The following is a 16350-nucleotide window of genomic DNA, read 5'->3' as shown; positions in this document are numbered from 1 at the left end:
CCCAGCTCCCTGCCTTTTCTCCCCTCTCTGGGGCCATGCACGAATTGTGGTTATTTCTGCCTCTTCCTTCTTCCATCCTGTCCCTCTGTCATTTGACATTTGGGCAACACTGGCCCTGGAGGGGCACGGCATCCACATCTGTGTGTGAAAAAAGTTTATCGCCTTGGTTTCCCGAATCCTTGGAACTTCATGTTCCTGGCTGCCTCCCCAGACCTTCTCCCCCCCTTCACTGGACCTGAGTGGCCGGCTGTGGAATCAGGAGGAGCCGGGCCTTGAAAGGGCCTGGACTTCCTTCTCTGTTCTGCCCTTACTCACTCACTGACTCTGGGCAAGTATGTGAACGTTCTGAGCGTCTGTTTCCTTGTCTGTTGAAGAGGTGCCCCCTGCCCTCTTAGGGGTGAGGGGGGCATTCAGTGAGGTGCTGTTCGTAAGGCTCCTCTTGCACCGACTTAAGCGCGACGAGATTATTCTAGTTCGGCAGTAGTTATCCCGTGGATGTTTCGTGTCCCGGGCCTTTTATGGTTGTGGGTGTGAGGTGGCTTTGGGTGCAGACGTGGTGAGAGAGCAGGCCGTGTCACATCACCAGCCACCCTGGAAGGCTGTGGGTTCTGGTTGGGGCTCAGCTACTGGCCCACAGCGAGACCTCAAGTAAGTTCTGTCTCGAAAACGGAGTGAAGTGGTTCCCATCTGTGGTGATGGGAGAGAGTACTTACGATCGTTCCACAGATATTAAGAACCTTCTGTGCCCTGAGCACAAGGCACACCAGCGAGTGGGTCAGGTGCAGCCCCTGCCCTCATGGGGCTCACTTTTTCTATTACCATTTTTTTTTAAATTTTTTTTATGTTTGTTTATTTTTGAGAGAGAGACCGCGCACGCGCGTGCATGAGCGGGGGAGGGGCAGAGAGAGAGGGAGACCCAGAATCTGAAACAGGTTCCAGGCTCTGAGCTGTCAGCACAGAGCCCGACACGAGGCTCAAACTCACAGACTGTGAGATCATGACCTGAGCCGAAGTCGGACGCTCAACCGACTGAGCCACCCAGGGCTTTATTATTATCATTTTAGAGAGAGAGAGAGCACGAGTGGTGGAGAGGGGCCAAGGGGGGGATGGGTGGAGAGAGAAAATCCCAGGCAGACTCTCTGTTCAGCCTGGAGCCCGACGTGGGGCTTGATCCCACAACCCTGGGATCATGACCTGAGCCGAAATCAAGAGCCGGCCGCTTAACCGGCTGAGCCACTCAGGCACCCCGAACACGGGACTCACATTTTAACAGAAGTTGAAGAGGTGCAGGTGCACCCCGAGGAAGGGAACAAAGTGCTTGCACGATTTGCTGAGTGATGTGAAGGACCAAACCCAGGTGTGGAGGCAGGAGAGCAAAAGAGCCTGACTTTAGTTAGGGGGGTACGAGTGTGCGTTGATGATAGTGGGTTTGCCCTTGCACAGGAGAGAGTTCGAGTAGCCGGTGTGGTACTTCTGTCCTTGCAAGGCCCGCCCTTGGCTGGCGTCCAGGAGCTTGGTTTTCAGGGAGGGTCCCCGCCATTCCCTGATAGGAATGGCGCGTGTTGCTTAAACTCTCTGCACAAACCCTGTGGTTTATGCTGAACTCCTGCTTCGCTCTGGGAGCCTGGAATTTTGTGTGTGCTGGGTAGGGAGCACTCTACCCATAAAAATCCTGGTCACCGGGTCTGATGAGCGTCCCTGTAGACAGCACCTCACACAACTCATTGCTGGAGGAATGGAGCACGTCCTGTCTGACCCCAAAGAGGAGTCACGAGCTCTTGCGCGCTTGTGTCTGGTTTCCTCAGGTCCTCCCCCTCGTGCCTTCCCTTCGGCTGCTTCTGCCCTGTCTCCTTCCACTGGAATAGCTCCTGGAGGGGAGGAAGACTCTGTGCTGAGTCCCGTGAGCCTCTTAGTGAATCACAACCTCGGGTGGTCGTGGAGAGCCCGGGCTCAGCCGTGGAGCCTGGCAGGGGCAGGGTGGAGGGCTCAGCCGTGGAGCCTGGCAGGGGCAGGGTGGGTGAGCCAGTGCTCTGAGCAGTGGGAGTCACTCGGGCTGTGGTTCCTGGGCTGTGGGGTCACTTGAGTGGAGGCTGGAGCAGGGTATGAGCAGTAGTGAGAGGTACCCAGGCCCTTGTCAGGCATGGGCTTTGGGTGTCATTCTCAGTGCACCAGGAAGGGTCTGGAGGGTCCCAGGGGAACATAGGCCAGTTCTGAAGTGCATCCTCAGAAACTCTCCATAAGCGATTTGGAGGCTGAATTGGAGAGGCCTGAGTGGAAAGATCCCACCCCAGACTTCCCTTAGTCTGGCTACTGGGTCCCAACTACTCGTCCCTCAGTCTGGCCAGGTAAAATCTGTAGCTTTAAGGTCACCCAGTGCCTTCCCAGAAACAGCTGGCCATTACCTTCAGTCTCTGGAGTGTGAAGTGGTGGGGAGATAATTCAGAAAGTTCTGGAGCTTGATGAGACCTGGGCCATTTGGTCAGATAGGTCTGAACGGCTCACGATGCGTAAAGCTTTCTGTCCCTGCACCAAGCTGCAGGCCGTGCTCCAGGGACTGCGGGCGAGGACAGGGTTTGTGTCTGGCTTTACACTTGTCGGCAGTGTAATCAGTACTTGGGTTTTCACATGTATTATTTGTATCTTCAGCCACGCGTACGGAGGGCCTCTGGGAACCCTCCCTGCCTGCTGCGGGACCCGGACTGCCGCAGCCTTGGGCTTGTGTGCAAGCTCTGGGACCAGTTAGTGGGGAAACCCGGGCCCCCCTCAGTCGTGCCGTTTTAATTGGCTAGGGAGACGGGCCGAGAGAGAGGCCTGTCTGCCTTCCGGGGGAGCGGAGCTGGTCCGCGTCCTGCCCCCACAGTGCGAGGTTCAGCTGTCCCGTGGCCGCCACTCTGACACGGACACTGTCCGCTGAGGCTTCCGGAGCCCCTGAAGAGAGAGTCTAGACCAGCCTGCAAGCCGCCCCCAGCCTGGAGGCGGCTGGTGGGAGTGAGCCACCCGCCATCCTAAGGCCGCAGCTCAGGGTTTGGCTGCCCTGGCACGCCGTCTTGAGTTTCATCTGCTAAAAGGTCAAAGAGGGGCACCCGGGTGGCTCAGTCAGTTAAGTGTCTGACTCCTGATTTCTGCTCAGGTCATGATCTCACGGTTCCTGAGATCGAGCCCCACATCAGGCTCTGCACTGACAGTGCAGAGCCTCCTTGGGATTCTCTCTCTCTCTTTCTCTCTTTCTCTCTTTCTCTCTCCCTCCCTCCCCCCCACCCCTCACCCATGTGTGCGCTCTCTTTCTGTCTCTGTAAAAATAAATTTTACCAAGAAAATGGAGGAAGGTCAAATGGAAAGCAGGCGTGTGCAAAAAAGAAGTTTGTTTATAAACACAGTCCCCCGAATCAGCATCGGTGACTCTGATTCCTCCAGAAATCTTGGCTTCTGACAAGCATATGTCACACGGTCACGCTTGGATCACGCAGTTGCACGTCTTGGGGTGAAGACCCCCATCGGGAAGGAAGGACCAGCTCTCCTCAGTGATCAAGCTGTGCTCCTGGCTGAGCTGCCTCCCGGACTCCTGGTAGACCCATCTTTTCTGGGAAGCTGCTTTGTGCACGAATCAAGAGTGGGTGGTCTTAACAAAGGCTCAGCCAGCAGACCCTAGCTGCCTTATTAAGGTGGAGGATCCTTCTCTTCTTTCCAGAATTCCCAGTGTGATGGGCCCCAGCCGCCAGGCCATGCACCGTCGTCTCCTGCTTTCTTTTCCCAGACCAGCGTGGTATATGGTGGTGGTGGTGTGCTTGTGTGTGTTCATCTGAGCCAAATTCAACCTCACGGGTTGAGCCAGGGCCCCTGAGCCCCGCTGCCCGCCTGCACTGCCACGGTGCCCCTTCTACACGGGGCCAGCCAGACCCAAGGTCGGGTCCCAGCGGCCCTCTTCTCAGCCCTGTGGCTTGGGCGTGTTTCTTTCACTCTCTGGGTTTCGGTTTTCTTAACTGTAAAATAACATATGCAAAGCCCTTGACACAGAATGGGTTCCCCACGATGGCAGCCCTTGATGACTGTGATGGCTCTGCGACTCCAGACGGCCAGGATTGTTGCGCGGTTTCGGAGAGCCCGAAGACAGTCACTGTGGCGCCGAGCGTAGACGGCTGGGTCAGATCCCAGAGCCAGATCTGCCGCCCCTGTGGGCGGCACCCTTGTTTCTAGAGAGACCTTCGTCGTGTCTCTGTAAGTAAAAAAAAAAAAAAAAGAAAAAGTTAAAAACCTTGTAAAGAGGCTGTAAAGGGCTGCGGCCGTGGTCCAGATGTGCGTTTCAAAATGCAACTGGCGTTAAAGTCACACGTGCCTAAGCCGATCGGTATGTTTGCTCAGGGGATTGTTGCACCTGTGTGCCCTGGAAGGCATTTCCACAGAATACCTGTGCCGTGTCCACGGGCAGACTCGGACACGTTCGGCAGACCGCGGTGGGAACGGCTGGTCTCCACACACCCGCGGGGGCAGCGGGGTCTCAGCCGCGGGTCTGCCAGCCCGACCCAAGGGCCGGCCTTTCTCCATTTTGTGCAGAGCCAGCTCCAGCCCCCAGGGAAGTGGGTACGGGACTGTGCTCACAGAGCAAACAGGACGTTGCTTTGAGTGCAGTTCAGAGCAGGCCAAGGTTAGGAGGAGGGAGATCTTCCCTTCTGAGCCCAGAGAGAAGGAGCCTCAGGGAGATGAACAGCCAGCTTCCCCCCCCCCCCCCCCCGGTGGTTTCGTGGATGCATCCGAATGGAGGCTGGTACACCAGGGGCCGGGGCCGGGCGGGGGAGCCCGCATTTCCCAGACCCTCGTGGTTGTGGCTGTCAGCCTGTTCTGTGGCTCTCTGTGGGCTTTCCACATGCCGTAGCCGTCGGGCAGCACCCACGTCCTTCTGTTGGACGGGGAGGACTCTTCACCTCTCGGTGGTGGCCAGTTTGGAGCCAACGAGAGAGGAACGTTGGTCTGCACTGCAAGGAAGGAGGCCCAGTTTTAGATGCCTCTCCAAGCAAATTGGAGATTTTTCTTTTTTCCTGGAGTGGAATTGAATTGTTCCCACCTGTGGGTACCAGGTGCCTTCTTACGTTGTAAGGATGTTTAAGGATGATCAGAAAAACAAACTGCTGCTGGTAGCTGGGAATTTTAGTTTCTTTTTTCCGGCTGGGAGGAAACAAGAAGGTACTGTTCCGGGGCCAAACTTGAGCCGCTAGTGAAATGGCTCTGCCTCTGGGTTTCCTTCTCCCTGTCTTTGCCATGAAGTCAGTCAGCGAGCCTGAGGGTTTCCATCTGAACAAGCACCCACGTGACCTCCTTGTTACTGTCGTGACCAAGTGCCAGTCACGGTGAAGAGTGTCCCCCTAAGTCTTAACTGCTGCTACGCAGGGAGATCCCAGAAGCACCACAGACCACGGCCGAGACACAAGGGCACAGAGTAGGGAAGGAAGAATCTCCTAGAATCTTAACAGTTTGGGACATTTTAAGGGACAGCCTTCCTGGCTTCAGACAGAATACCAGAAGGATTCCCCTTGTTTTCATTGGACTGACAGTAAACATTTCTATACAGTGTGAACCCTTTGCCTGGCATCTCGGCCTGCACACATCATCTATCCCCTCTGTCCCTCCCTCTCCATCCTGATGGCCCCTTCATCTCCAGTCAGATCGGAGCCCGTGGGAATTCCCACCTAGATACTTCTGACCCCCAACTCGGAAGAAGCGTCCAGACCACGTGCGTCCTTCCAAGTCGACCATCACTTTCTCCACAGAAGGGTCACCCCAGCCGCCAGGACTCTCTAGAGCTGGTTGGGAGAGCTCATTCCCTCAGTTTGGAACTTGGTCCTATACTCCCCTGATTGCACCCTACCTCTGTGTGTATTCCCACATGCAGAGACCTCCGGGAAGGGTGGCTCGGATGGGATACGGACGACAGACAGCAGGCTCCAAAGCCCCACAGATACACTGAGGTGGTGAAGCCATGTCTTTGAGATTAAGTAGAACAGATATGAGTGGAAAGTGGTATTCTCAGGTCCAGTGCACCAAGGTCTCAAAAATACAGGACACGGGAGACAATTTTATGACAGTGCGTAAGGAAACACATTCCGGGAGGGATGAGCACGAGCTCGTATGTGTCATCATGAGTGCGGCGTGGTGGCCAGGAAAGCTGCCTCACTCCTGGGCTCCCGAATGGAGAAGCTGCCTCTGCCCCCAGAGCTGTGCTGGGCTCCGCCATACGTTGGTCAACACGGGGTGCTGACATCTGTTCTCGGACCCTTACCGAAGGGGATAAGCAAGGGGCCGGGGCTTAAATTCACGTCTTAGGAGGAATAAGATAACGGGAAGGTCACAACAGAGGAGTCTTGGGGTTTACGTAAGCTATTTTTAGATATTTAAAAGGATTACTGGAGGGAAGACCATTAAGTTCTTATTTTGTGTGGTTCTGGTAGGCAGTGGGTGGAAGTTTTCACTCTAGCCCTGTGAGAACTAGTCAGACTGTCCAAAATGAAAATGATGGCTTTGGTAAAAGTAGTGAGTTCTCTGTCACTGGAGGCGTGCAAGCAGAATCTTGACCAACTTGATTAAGGTGTTAGTAACGTGCACCGTGGTGCTCAGAGTGTACCTCATACGGGCGCTGATGCAGCCACCAAATCCTGGGCAGCCGAGCCGGATAAGACCCTGGTGAGTCTGTGATCCAGCTGCCTCATTTTGGAAATGGGAAAACAGTCTTTGCGCCACCTTGGTGCCAAATAAATATTCCTTGCCTTCTCCTGGCTTATTTAATGAAGCCAACTGCAGAAGGAGGCCCCTCACACTCTAGCATCTAGGGGCCTTATGATGCCCCCAGCTTCTCTGACCTTGGGGGTGATGGCCTGGGCCTCCACGTCAAACATGACATCGCACTGCCAGAGGGCCGCGTCTGCTGCAGCCCCCCGGCCACGTAGAGCAAAAAGAGCACATCCGAGTGAGGCCAACAAGGGCCCGCTCCCAGCAGGTCTGTCCTGGATGCCGTTCTGCTGGGAGGGTCGTGGCGTGTGACTCATTACCTGCCGGGGCCTCTGTATTAGAAGCGTGGATCCGGCTCTTCTCCCCGGGGGCAATTTGAAAGGAAGGAGTGAAAGCCGATGAGGTCCCATCCACTCCAGTCCGTCTTTCCTGTTACATTTGCAGCCCAGCACTGGCCAAGACTGGGGATTGGGTAATTCATACTTAGAGCTCAGATTCCCGGAACAAGTTTCCATGCTGGGTCTCCATGCACAGCTCGGCCGCACACACTCCGTGAAGCTTCAGGAGCTGAGATGTTTTCTTTTCTTCAGCTTTTGTGAAGTAGGTCATTTTGAGTGTGAAGTATGTGAAGAATTATGTTTTCCCTCTTCTGTCCGCTACGCCTCCACCCAGAAGTCCTGTGGTTGGAGAGTTACGGACTCAGAATCTGTACCCATGACTATGATGTGATTCGAGTGCAAGAGTCATTTGCAGGGAGGACTGATACTGAGCTCTGAGGAGTCGGGCTTTTAGTTGGTCCAGGTTCAGGGATGTAGCTGGTGATAGGGAGTAAACTTGAGCAGATGATGCTTAATTGTAATTGACTGTGCGGATAAATGTGAGCCCACCTGCTGGGCTGGCTGCTTACCCCCAGCTCCTCTAGTGGCGGAGGTGGCCCGTGGTGCCCCGATCTTCTGGACTTTATGAAACCTGGATCTGCCTATTGTGCTCAGGTACTGGTTTTCAGAGGACCGGACTTAGGGAGCCAGTGCACGGTGGCCCCATCTTAGACCTAGCTGTCCAAATTCTCTGCAGTTCCATTGCCTTAGGAAATGTTCACCCTTCGGACGCCTGGCTGGCTCAGTTGGTAGGGCACGTGACTCTTGATCTTGGGGTTGTGGGTTTGAGCCCCACATTGGAGGTAGGGTTTACTTTGAGAAAGTGATAATTTAAACAAATAAATTTAAATTTTTTTTTTTTTTTTTTTTTTTTTTTTTTTTTTTTTTTTTTTTTTTTTTAAGGGAAGGAAGCATTCACCCTTACTGGGAAAGTCTTGGGAGCCACTGAGACCACGGAGCCCTGTGGTGGATGGTGGAAGGGGTTTGCTTTTCAGTGGACACCAGCACAGTTTGATTCCAGCTTGTCATTTCCCCACTGCGGGTGTCCCTGGAGCTTTCAGGGGCACCGCTGCCTCATGGTTCAAGACTTTCCAGGGTGGCTTCTCCCCAGTCCCCCTGCAGAGTGTCCCTGTGTTGTCCCCAGCTAAGACATCATTCATCCCCTTCACCTGAGTCTATGTCGGTTTCAGGACCAAGAAAAGCCTCTGCTCTCGTCTTCAGGCCTTCATGTTTTAAAGTTCTCAGAGCTTGGGGGCACCTTGGTGGCACGGTCAGTTAAGCACCTGCCTGTTGATCTCAGCTCAGGTCCTGATCTCCCAGTTTGTGAGTTTGAGCCCTGTGTCGGGCTCTGCACTGACGGCACGGGGTCTGCTGGGGATTCTGTCTCTCCTTCTCTCTGCCTCTTCTCTGTTTGTGCATGCTCTAAATAAACAAACAAATTAAAAACACATTTTTTTTAGATAAATAAAGTTCTCTGAGCTGCCCACTTGACCAGAGAGCCCACCGCAGGAACTCTGGGCCTTGCCTCTCGAGCTCACACAGCGGTGTCGTGGCAGTTGGTATGGGGCCCGTCCTCCCTCCCTCCCTGGAGGGCTGGGGCTTTAGAAATGATCAAGCGCTGGCCTGCTCTCGGTCCCGGCACATTGGATCATTCATTCACATTGACGTGCGAGGCCCAAGAGCGGGTCGCTGGCGATGGTAGAGCCACCTTATTGAAATGGCATGTTCGCATTTAAACAATATTAATACTATTTGACTCATTAAATATACAAAGGCCAGTTAAAGTGCTTCCATGTGTGTGCTGTTAGTTCTGGCGGGCGACTCCTCAGATGGCTTTATGTGGTTTCAGACAACATTTTAGCACATTCTTAAAATACCCACAAAAGCCTTTATGTAAAAACTCATAAATGTGAACCACATAAAAATTATTTTTTTCCTGTTTCATGTCATTATGATCAAAGTACAGTAGGTAAGAATAAATTTTCAAAAACTTGTTGAGGTCCCTGTTTAATTAATGCTTCACTCGCAGAGCCAAGCTGTAAACCACGTAATGGGGGGCTGTCTGCATGCCCCGCAGTCACCCCGCCACCAACCTGCTCACCGCGGTCCTTGACGGCACTTGTCGGGGAGGCTGGTGTTTCTGGGAGATTCCGAAACGGCCCTTCTGATCACTCAGTCCTCTGCTCCCTTTGTCTTGGAGCATCAGGTTGGGACTTGCTGGCTCCCCAGTCCCCGGAGATGCCTTTTGGTGAATGGAATGCAGGCCCGTTGTTGACTTGCTGTGTGTTGGGGCCATATGCCTGCAGAGGCCGGGTTTCAGCACGCCTGCCTCACCCCGATGAGGAACACCCCGATGGGAGAGGGAACAGATTCAAAGTGAGGTCAACGGCGTCGCCTCCGACCCTGCTGCCGTCGCTTTATTACAAGTCAAATCGACTGTAAGTTAGGATGCTGCCCAATGGACTAGTACCTGGGCTGTTAAAAACAGTGAGAGATCATGGGGCCCTCTGGAAAAGTGCTGACGATCCTGTGCCAGGCGAAAAGGCCGAGCTCAACGCAGTACCGTTGCTGTGCTTTTCGTTATATAAAAATTACGCACCCGGACAAGGACTGGAAGGGGATTTGGAAAAATCAGATTTATGGGATAAGTTGATATATGGTATTGTGGGCTAATTTTTAAATTTCCTTGTTTTGTAACTGTTCTTGCAGTGAAATTTTTAATTTTGGAGAAAGGAATAGCAACCCACATAGGAGTCAGAGTTGTGTTTGTGTTTTTACCTCGTTTGTCTCCGACTTGAAACTTTGTCCAGGTCAGTGTGGCCCAGAGAGGAGGCTGAGGATCCCGGGGAGAGGCTGCCCAGAGTGGGAGCCAGGCCACCGGGCGGGACGTTGGGGTGGAAACGGCCAGTTCCACCGTATGAAACATGAATGTAGAGGTTTTGGTTTCTGGAAGAAAACAAGTCCAAGGGACAGGACCGAGGGGAATCGACTGTAGGCTGCTTGGTGCTGTGGAGGTGGTCTCTACGTGGTGACCAGGGCTGTGAAACCACCAGGGTCTCTCCTGGTTCCCTTCCAGGGCTGCCTGGCCCGCTTTCCCCAGTACGCTAGGGCACAGAGGGCGCACAGCCTGGACAAGACCACCGCTGCCGTCTGGTCATGGAGACCAGGGCCACGAGCCACGAGAGGCGGAAGGGTGAGAATGACTGTGGGCATCAAGCCTTCAGAAGGGATTATCGGCCCCTCCTTTTTGCCAGCAAAGAAAAGCCACAGTTTTTAGAGCTGTTGTTTCTTCCCTTTTGATGTGGGGCCATGCTCCCCACAAGCAGACCGGAGGGGAAGCCGTGCGTTAGAACCCTGCCCTCCGTCCCCAGCAGGACTGGGCTTGGCGGGGCTCTTCTTCCCTAGTGTGCTGGTGTGCCTCCTGATGAACGTTCACGCTGTGGGAGCCACCAGAGCCCAGGAGAACGGGCCAGAAAGGCTTCCCAAGCCCCTGGTTGGAGCTCACCCGAGCACTGCGGGGGCCCTGTTCTAGAGACCGCTGGATCTCCAGGAAGAGAGGTGGGGCCACAGGTCCTAGACCGGAATACATCTCATTACCACCCCCCACCCCCAGAGAGTGGAGTGTGGACAGAGTAGGAGCAAGACAAGGAACCTTCCTGAGTGGGGTCCCTGAGTGTGGATTTCTTGGAGGTCGCCTAGGAGGCCTCTGAGCTCTGCCCTCCACCCCCACCCACCCAGGTGTATCTGTGCTCTGTGTTGCACTCGTCTGGAGCCAGCCCCTTCCCGCCCTCCTTGGCTTGACCGTGTGGTTAGCCCTGGCCCAGGGCAACTGGGGGTGTGAATTTCATCTGACGGCTTAATCACAGCACAGCACATCCTGCGGGGAACGAGAAGCAGGGATGGGATGTGATGGCAGCGGCGGGCTGCCCCCTCTGCCCGAGGAATCCCCGCAGGGAGGCGTGAGGGTTGCAGACCTCGTCCGCACCCCTTGGGCACCCGGTGGGCCCGCTGTGGGTTAGGACCACAGCATCCTGCAGCTCAAAGGTAGCAGACTCGTCCTCGTGAGGAAAGGCTGTTTCCTTGCTCCGATTGTTACACTCGCGTGAGTCGCCTGCTGACCTTGGCACCAAAACGTTTTAGTTTGAAATCGTTTCAGATGAAAATTACCCCCCCCCAAAGTACAAAGAACTCTAGTGTCCCTTTCACCCACATTCTCTAAATATTAGTATTAACCGTGTATATTTTTGTCATGTAACAGCTTTATTGAGAATTCACAAACGTGTTTATTTTTAGTACTTATTTTTGTTATTAAAATCAATAATCATCTTTGGTCAGATTTTTTACTTTCCCGTGGGGTTTTTTTTGGGTTTTTTTGTTTCGTTTTTTTGTCTCTTACCAGTCTTATAAAGTAGGTATTACTGTTCCCATTTTATAATGAAACTAAGGCCCAGTTCAGGCTGTCGGTACCTGGTAACACTTTATAAAGAGTTGGCGGGTGGGTAATGTGTGACCACAGCTGGTGATGGGGGGGCCGGGGCCCAGGCCCCTGTGCCCCCCAAGCCTGTGCTCAGCGCCGCACATGTGCTGCTGGCCCTCCCAGTGAGCCCCAGAGTGTGCCTGCCACACCGTGGATGCCGAGGTTAATTGGGGTCAGAGAGGCCACAGACGTCCCGGTAAAGAATGTGCTCTAGCAGCGGGCTGATAAAGAGCGTGCTGGGACGCGGGTACTCACCGCACAGCGGCTGGTGACCCGCTGTGCCCCCGGCCGCCCGGTTCTGCCACGCTGTCGCTCTGGGTCTCCTGGATTTGGGACCCCAGCCTGATGTCGTCCTCTTCCCCTCTTGCATTTGTTCTTAGTTAGGAGATTTTCCACACCAACTCAGACCTGAGGAGGGAGCTCGGGGTGGGGGGTGGGGGTGGGGCTCTGCTGTTTTTTTCTCCTGATCCCCCTGTGAAATAGCCGTCCTGAAAGGGACGTCGAACAGTAACGATTACTCTGGTGATGACCCCCATTGTGCGTCCATTCCACGTCACACACTTTGCTGGATCCTTCATCTGGAAAGAACCAGAAGCCCGGAGAAGTTTAGTAAGCTTGCCAAAGACCACAGAGTTAGTATGGCAGAGCTCACACTCCAGTTCAACTTTAGGACTCCTAAGCCCCTGTTCCTTTTGGGACCCCCTCCCCCAAGCACAGGTGCTCAGGACACGTGAAGAGTCAGCCCTGGAAAGCACCACAGGGAGGGAGGGTCCTCAGTTCCAGACAGAGCTTCAGATGAAGCTTTGCCAAATGAACCCCTGGGCTGATGATCTGTAATTTGACGGGCTTAACATCTAATGGGCACGTGGGCCTGTTTCCGGCAGGTATTTTGAAGGCGGCGTCTCATCAGTCTACCTCTGGGATCTGGATCATGGTTTTGCTGGAGTGATCCTCATAAAGAAGGCTGGAGACGGATCAAAGAAGATCAAGGGCTGCTGGGACTCCATCCACGTGGTGGAAGTGCAGGTATGGCCCTTCCCCCCCCACCTCCCGGCAGAAGTTTCTTGAAGTGGGGGGATGCTGTGATATGTGAAGCCCTGTTCAAGCCCTGTTCACTCCTAAACACGCCCCAAAGCCACTTAGTTCTATAGAGAGAAGTCAAGATTGCAGTAGTCCCTGGTGCTAAAGATCCCAAAGAACTGAGTGCACGTGGTTGTAGACTCAGTCCCTTTAGAAGCCAGCTGGGATTTTCTAAGAAGGTCATGTGCTGGTGGCACAGGGTGGTGGGAGGGACACGTTCGAATGTAGAATGGCCCTGAGTTCAGGGGCCGCTTCGGGCTCTCCTCAGCTCAGGGTCGCATCTAGGGTCCTGATGTCCGTCTCGTCCTGCAGGAGAAATCCAGTGGTCGCACCGCCCATTACAAGCTGACCTCCACGGTGATGCTGTGGCTGCAGACCAACAAGTCGGGCTCTGGCACCATGAACCTCGGAGGCAGCCTAACCAGACAGGTAAGAGTTGCCGGTGCCCTGCAGAGAAGGCCTGGGGCAGCCTCTGTGCCCGCGGGGACCTCCCCACAGGCCTCTTGGTGATTCCGGAGATCAGGTCTTGGAAGGGTCTATCTTTTTGCCAGGGTATTTACGTTGAAATGCTTCTGTGATGTTCAGGACAGATTCCTGATAACACTTTAGAATGGGAGAATGTCCCAGTTGTGACTCAGGTCCTGTGTGAGGACTCTTGGTGGCAAGTACAGCCTTAAGCAAAAATGAAAACGAGGCGTTTTGTGTGACTGAGAGATGTCCGGGCTTCGTTTGGTGTGACTGGGCCTGGGGCGTCAGGACTCCCGTGTCTCCGCATGGGAGCAGGCGGCCTCTGGCTTACATCTGGCGGCGGGCAGTCCGGGGGGAAAGAGCTTCCCTTTCACAATAGGTCTCCTCTAACCCCAGCAATGTCTCACTGGCCTCGGCCACCTGTGTCCATCGCAGTATCATTTCCCAAGGCTGGGGGGGGCGTGAAGCAGTCTGGCCAGACTTCAGGTTGGTGGTGGTATAGATGGAAAAAAGGGTGTCAGTTTCCTGCGGTAAAATCTGGCTGCTTTTCGCCATGGGGGGAGGGATGCCTGTGGGCAGGCAGAAGACTCTGGCGGAGAGGTGCTTTGTGCAGAGAACTGACGGGCGTTATCTTGTACACGGAGTGACGGCAGAGACAGCGGGTTGGCGACAGGCTGCTGGGGACGGTAGCCAGTGTGTCCAAAAAGGAGAGAAAAGGCTGTCATAAAAGCTAAGAGGATCCAGGAGAGGACATGCCTACCTTAAGCATCTAAGCGGGTTTTGTGGCCGCCTCGTGCGGGTGCCCAGTAGTGACTGGTGACCAGCAGGCACTGGGGGGAGCCTGCTGTCTGCTGAGCTCTGGCCCCCGCCCTACACGGCAGTGCTCCGAGGACAGACCTCGGTGATGCTCACCAGAATCCTTCAGTGCGGGTCCAGGCAGGGTGCTTTTCGAAACTCCAAACATGCCTTCCCCTCAGAAAGAAAAAATGAGGACGTTTGGCCAGAGCAGTCAAAAAGCTGCCTTAGTCACAGGATCTTGACATTGGAAGAGTTGAGAGGTCACCTCCCAACCTGACAGGACACCTGCCGCCCTACTGGGCAGAACTAAGGAGCTTGTCCACTCCTTTTACGTCGGCCTCCACTAAAAGTGGCATCCCAGGGGGCGCCTGGGTGGCTCAGTCGGTAAGCGTCCTTCTTCGGCTCAGTCGTGACGTCACAGCCCGTGAGTTCGAGCCCCGCGTCAGGCTCTGTGCTGACAGCTCAGAGCCTGGAGTCTGCTTCGGATCCTGTGTCTCCCTCTCTCTCTGCCCCTCCTCCTGCTCACACTCTGTCTCTCTCTGTCTCTCAAAAATAAATAAACTTTAAAAAAAAAAACAAACACAAAGTGACGTCCGAACAGGAGCTCTCCTCCAGTGCGCCCAGGATCGCTTCGGCTGGCACGTCACGAGCCCACAGGTGCCGCCCTACCCCTCTTCCTCCCATGAGCCACCGAGGGCCCGGGATTTCCTGTCGTGCTCTCGTGCACTTGGCCTTCTTTCAGATGAGATTTTACACTTGGCCTCACTTTTTGGGTTTTACCCATTCTCTCGACACTCGACGTTCAATCCTGGTTTCAGTTGTCCAGGTGTTAGCCCTTCCTTCTGGTTTTGTTACTTGCACATGAACCACGATGACTGTGGCTTCCCTTTGAGCTCGGGGCCAGACTCAGAGCCTTCCAGTGTGGCTGCCAGAGACTCCCTCAGCGGAGCCATCATCTATCTGATAATCATCTTTCCCACAGTCCTTTTTTTTTTAAGGGGGCGTCGTGGAGCCAGCCGTACGTCCAGTGTGAGCCAGGGCTTCCTTTTCTTTTTTTTTTTTTAAGTATTTTTATTTGAGAGAGCGAGCAAGTAGGGAAGGGACAGAGAGAAGGAGACAGAATTCCAAGCATGCTCTGCACTGCCAGCACAAGAGTCCGACATGGGGCTCGAGCTCATGAACCGTGAGATCATGACCGGAGCTGAAGTCGAGAGTCGGACGCTTAAAGGGCTTCACCCTTTCAAAGCGAAGACCGTGGAGCAGTCTATGGCCGAACGCCACCTGCCGCTTCCGCCGGGCTCCGTGCCTCCGGGGGGCCGAGGGGCTGCAGGCGTGGCCACGGCTTCTTCTCCTCGCCCTCACCGGGGCTCACCACGTCTGTGTACCTCCGGCCACGAACAGCCGCTGGCTCGGGCCATCTCTGCAAGCCCTCCTCGGCAGCCCGAGGGCGTCCGCCTTGCCGCCCACGGCCCACTCCCGGCCTCACGTCGGCAGCACCAAAGAGCTCTTCGGACACGCAGAGATCTTCGGCCCTACCCGGACCCGCCACGTCGGGATCTGCGCTCAGCAGAATTTTCCAGGGAATCTGCGTGCACATGGACACTCGACAGTTCTGTCGTGGGTGAGGGTGGTGCCCCACGTCGCCAGCGAGCGGCGCTCTGGACACTGGCAGGGCGTCCTGTAGTTCAACTTGCTCGGACCCTGTCCACCTGGAGATGGCGTTAGATCCCAGCAGGTAGGGGCCCAGGCCGTCCCCGCAACAGGTATCTTCAGATGCCACTTGCAAGCCACCTGTGCTGGCTGACCAGCCACATGTCAGCAGTTTCCATAAACCCCTCCTTGGGTTCGATTAATCTGCTGGAGTGGCTCCCAGAACTCAGGAAACCCATTTACTCGTTCGAGCGCCGGTTTCCTACAGAGGATATTAGAGGATACAGATGGACGGCCGAATGAAGACAAAGCAGAGGGCGAGGTCTTAAACAAAGGGGCTTCTGTCTTCTGTCCTCGTGGAGCGTGAGCTTGGCGCCCGGCATGGCGGCACTTGGAAGCGTTCTGTTCCCCAACCTGGAAACTCTTTGGCTCTCCCTCCTTCGCCCCTGCCTGGAAATCGGGGGCACCGAAAGATCCCCTGGCAACCAGCCCCCATTTTGAGGTGCTTTCCAAAATCTCCTCCTTAACATAAGCCCATTTCACCTGTATGGCTCCCAAGTGATTTCAGACGCTGAGGACAGGAGACCAAAGACCATTACGACAAAAGACGGTCCCACTGTGGCTCAGGAAATTGCAAGGCTTTGGGAGCCACGAGCTGGGAGCCGTGGAGGAAGACCGGTGTGTGTGAGAATTATATTTAGGTCACTGGAATGAAAGCATCGATTTCTCACAGAGCAGAATGTCGCATCTGCCACGTGCCTCTCACCCGCCTGCTGCTTAGGT

The 16350-nt window shown here is 54.7% G+C and overlaps 1 protein-coding gene across 3 annotated transcripts in view; it reads left to right on the top strand.

Annotated features, from left to right (window-relative positions):
- The window catches only part of CAPZB (capping actin protein of muscle Z-line subunit beta), a 134209-nt gene that overhangs the window by 105195 nt on the left and 12664 nt on the right, over positions 1–16350 (top strand). For all 3 annotated transcript variants that reach the window (XM_007083759.3, XM_042997367.1, XM_007083758.3), the window contains exons 5-6: positions 12456–12597; positions 12964–13080. In XM_007083759.3, coding sequence (XP_007083821.1) covers positions 12456–12597; positions 12964–13080 — 259 coding nt within the window. The remainder of the gene's footprint in view (positions 1–12455; positions 12598–12963; positions 13081–16350) is intronic.

Source organism: Panthera tigris, chromosome C1 (genome assembly GCF_018350195.1).
Source record: "Panthera tigris isolate Pti1 chromosome C1, P.tigris_Pti1_mat1.1, whole genome shotgun sequence".
Lineage (NCBI taxonomy): Eukaryota > Metazoa > Chordata > Mammalia > Carnivora > Felidae > Panthera > Panthera tigris.
The sequence above is the reverse complement of the archived record's forward strand: the minus strand, read 5'-3'. Positions and strand labels throughout refer to the sequence as shown.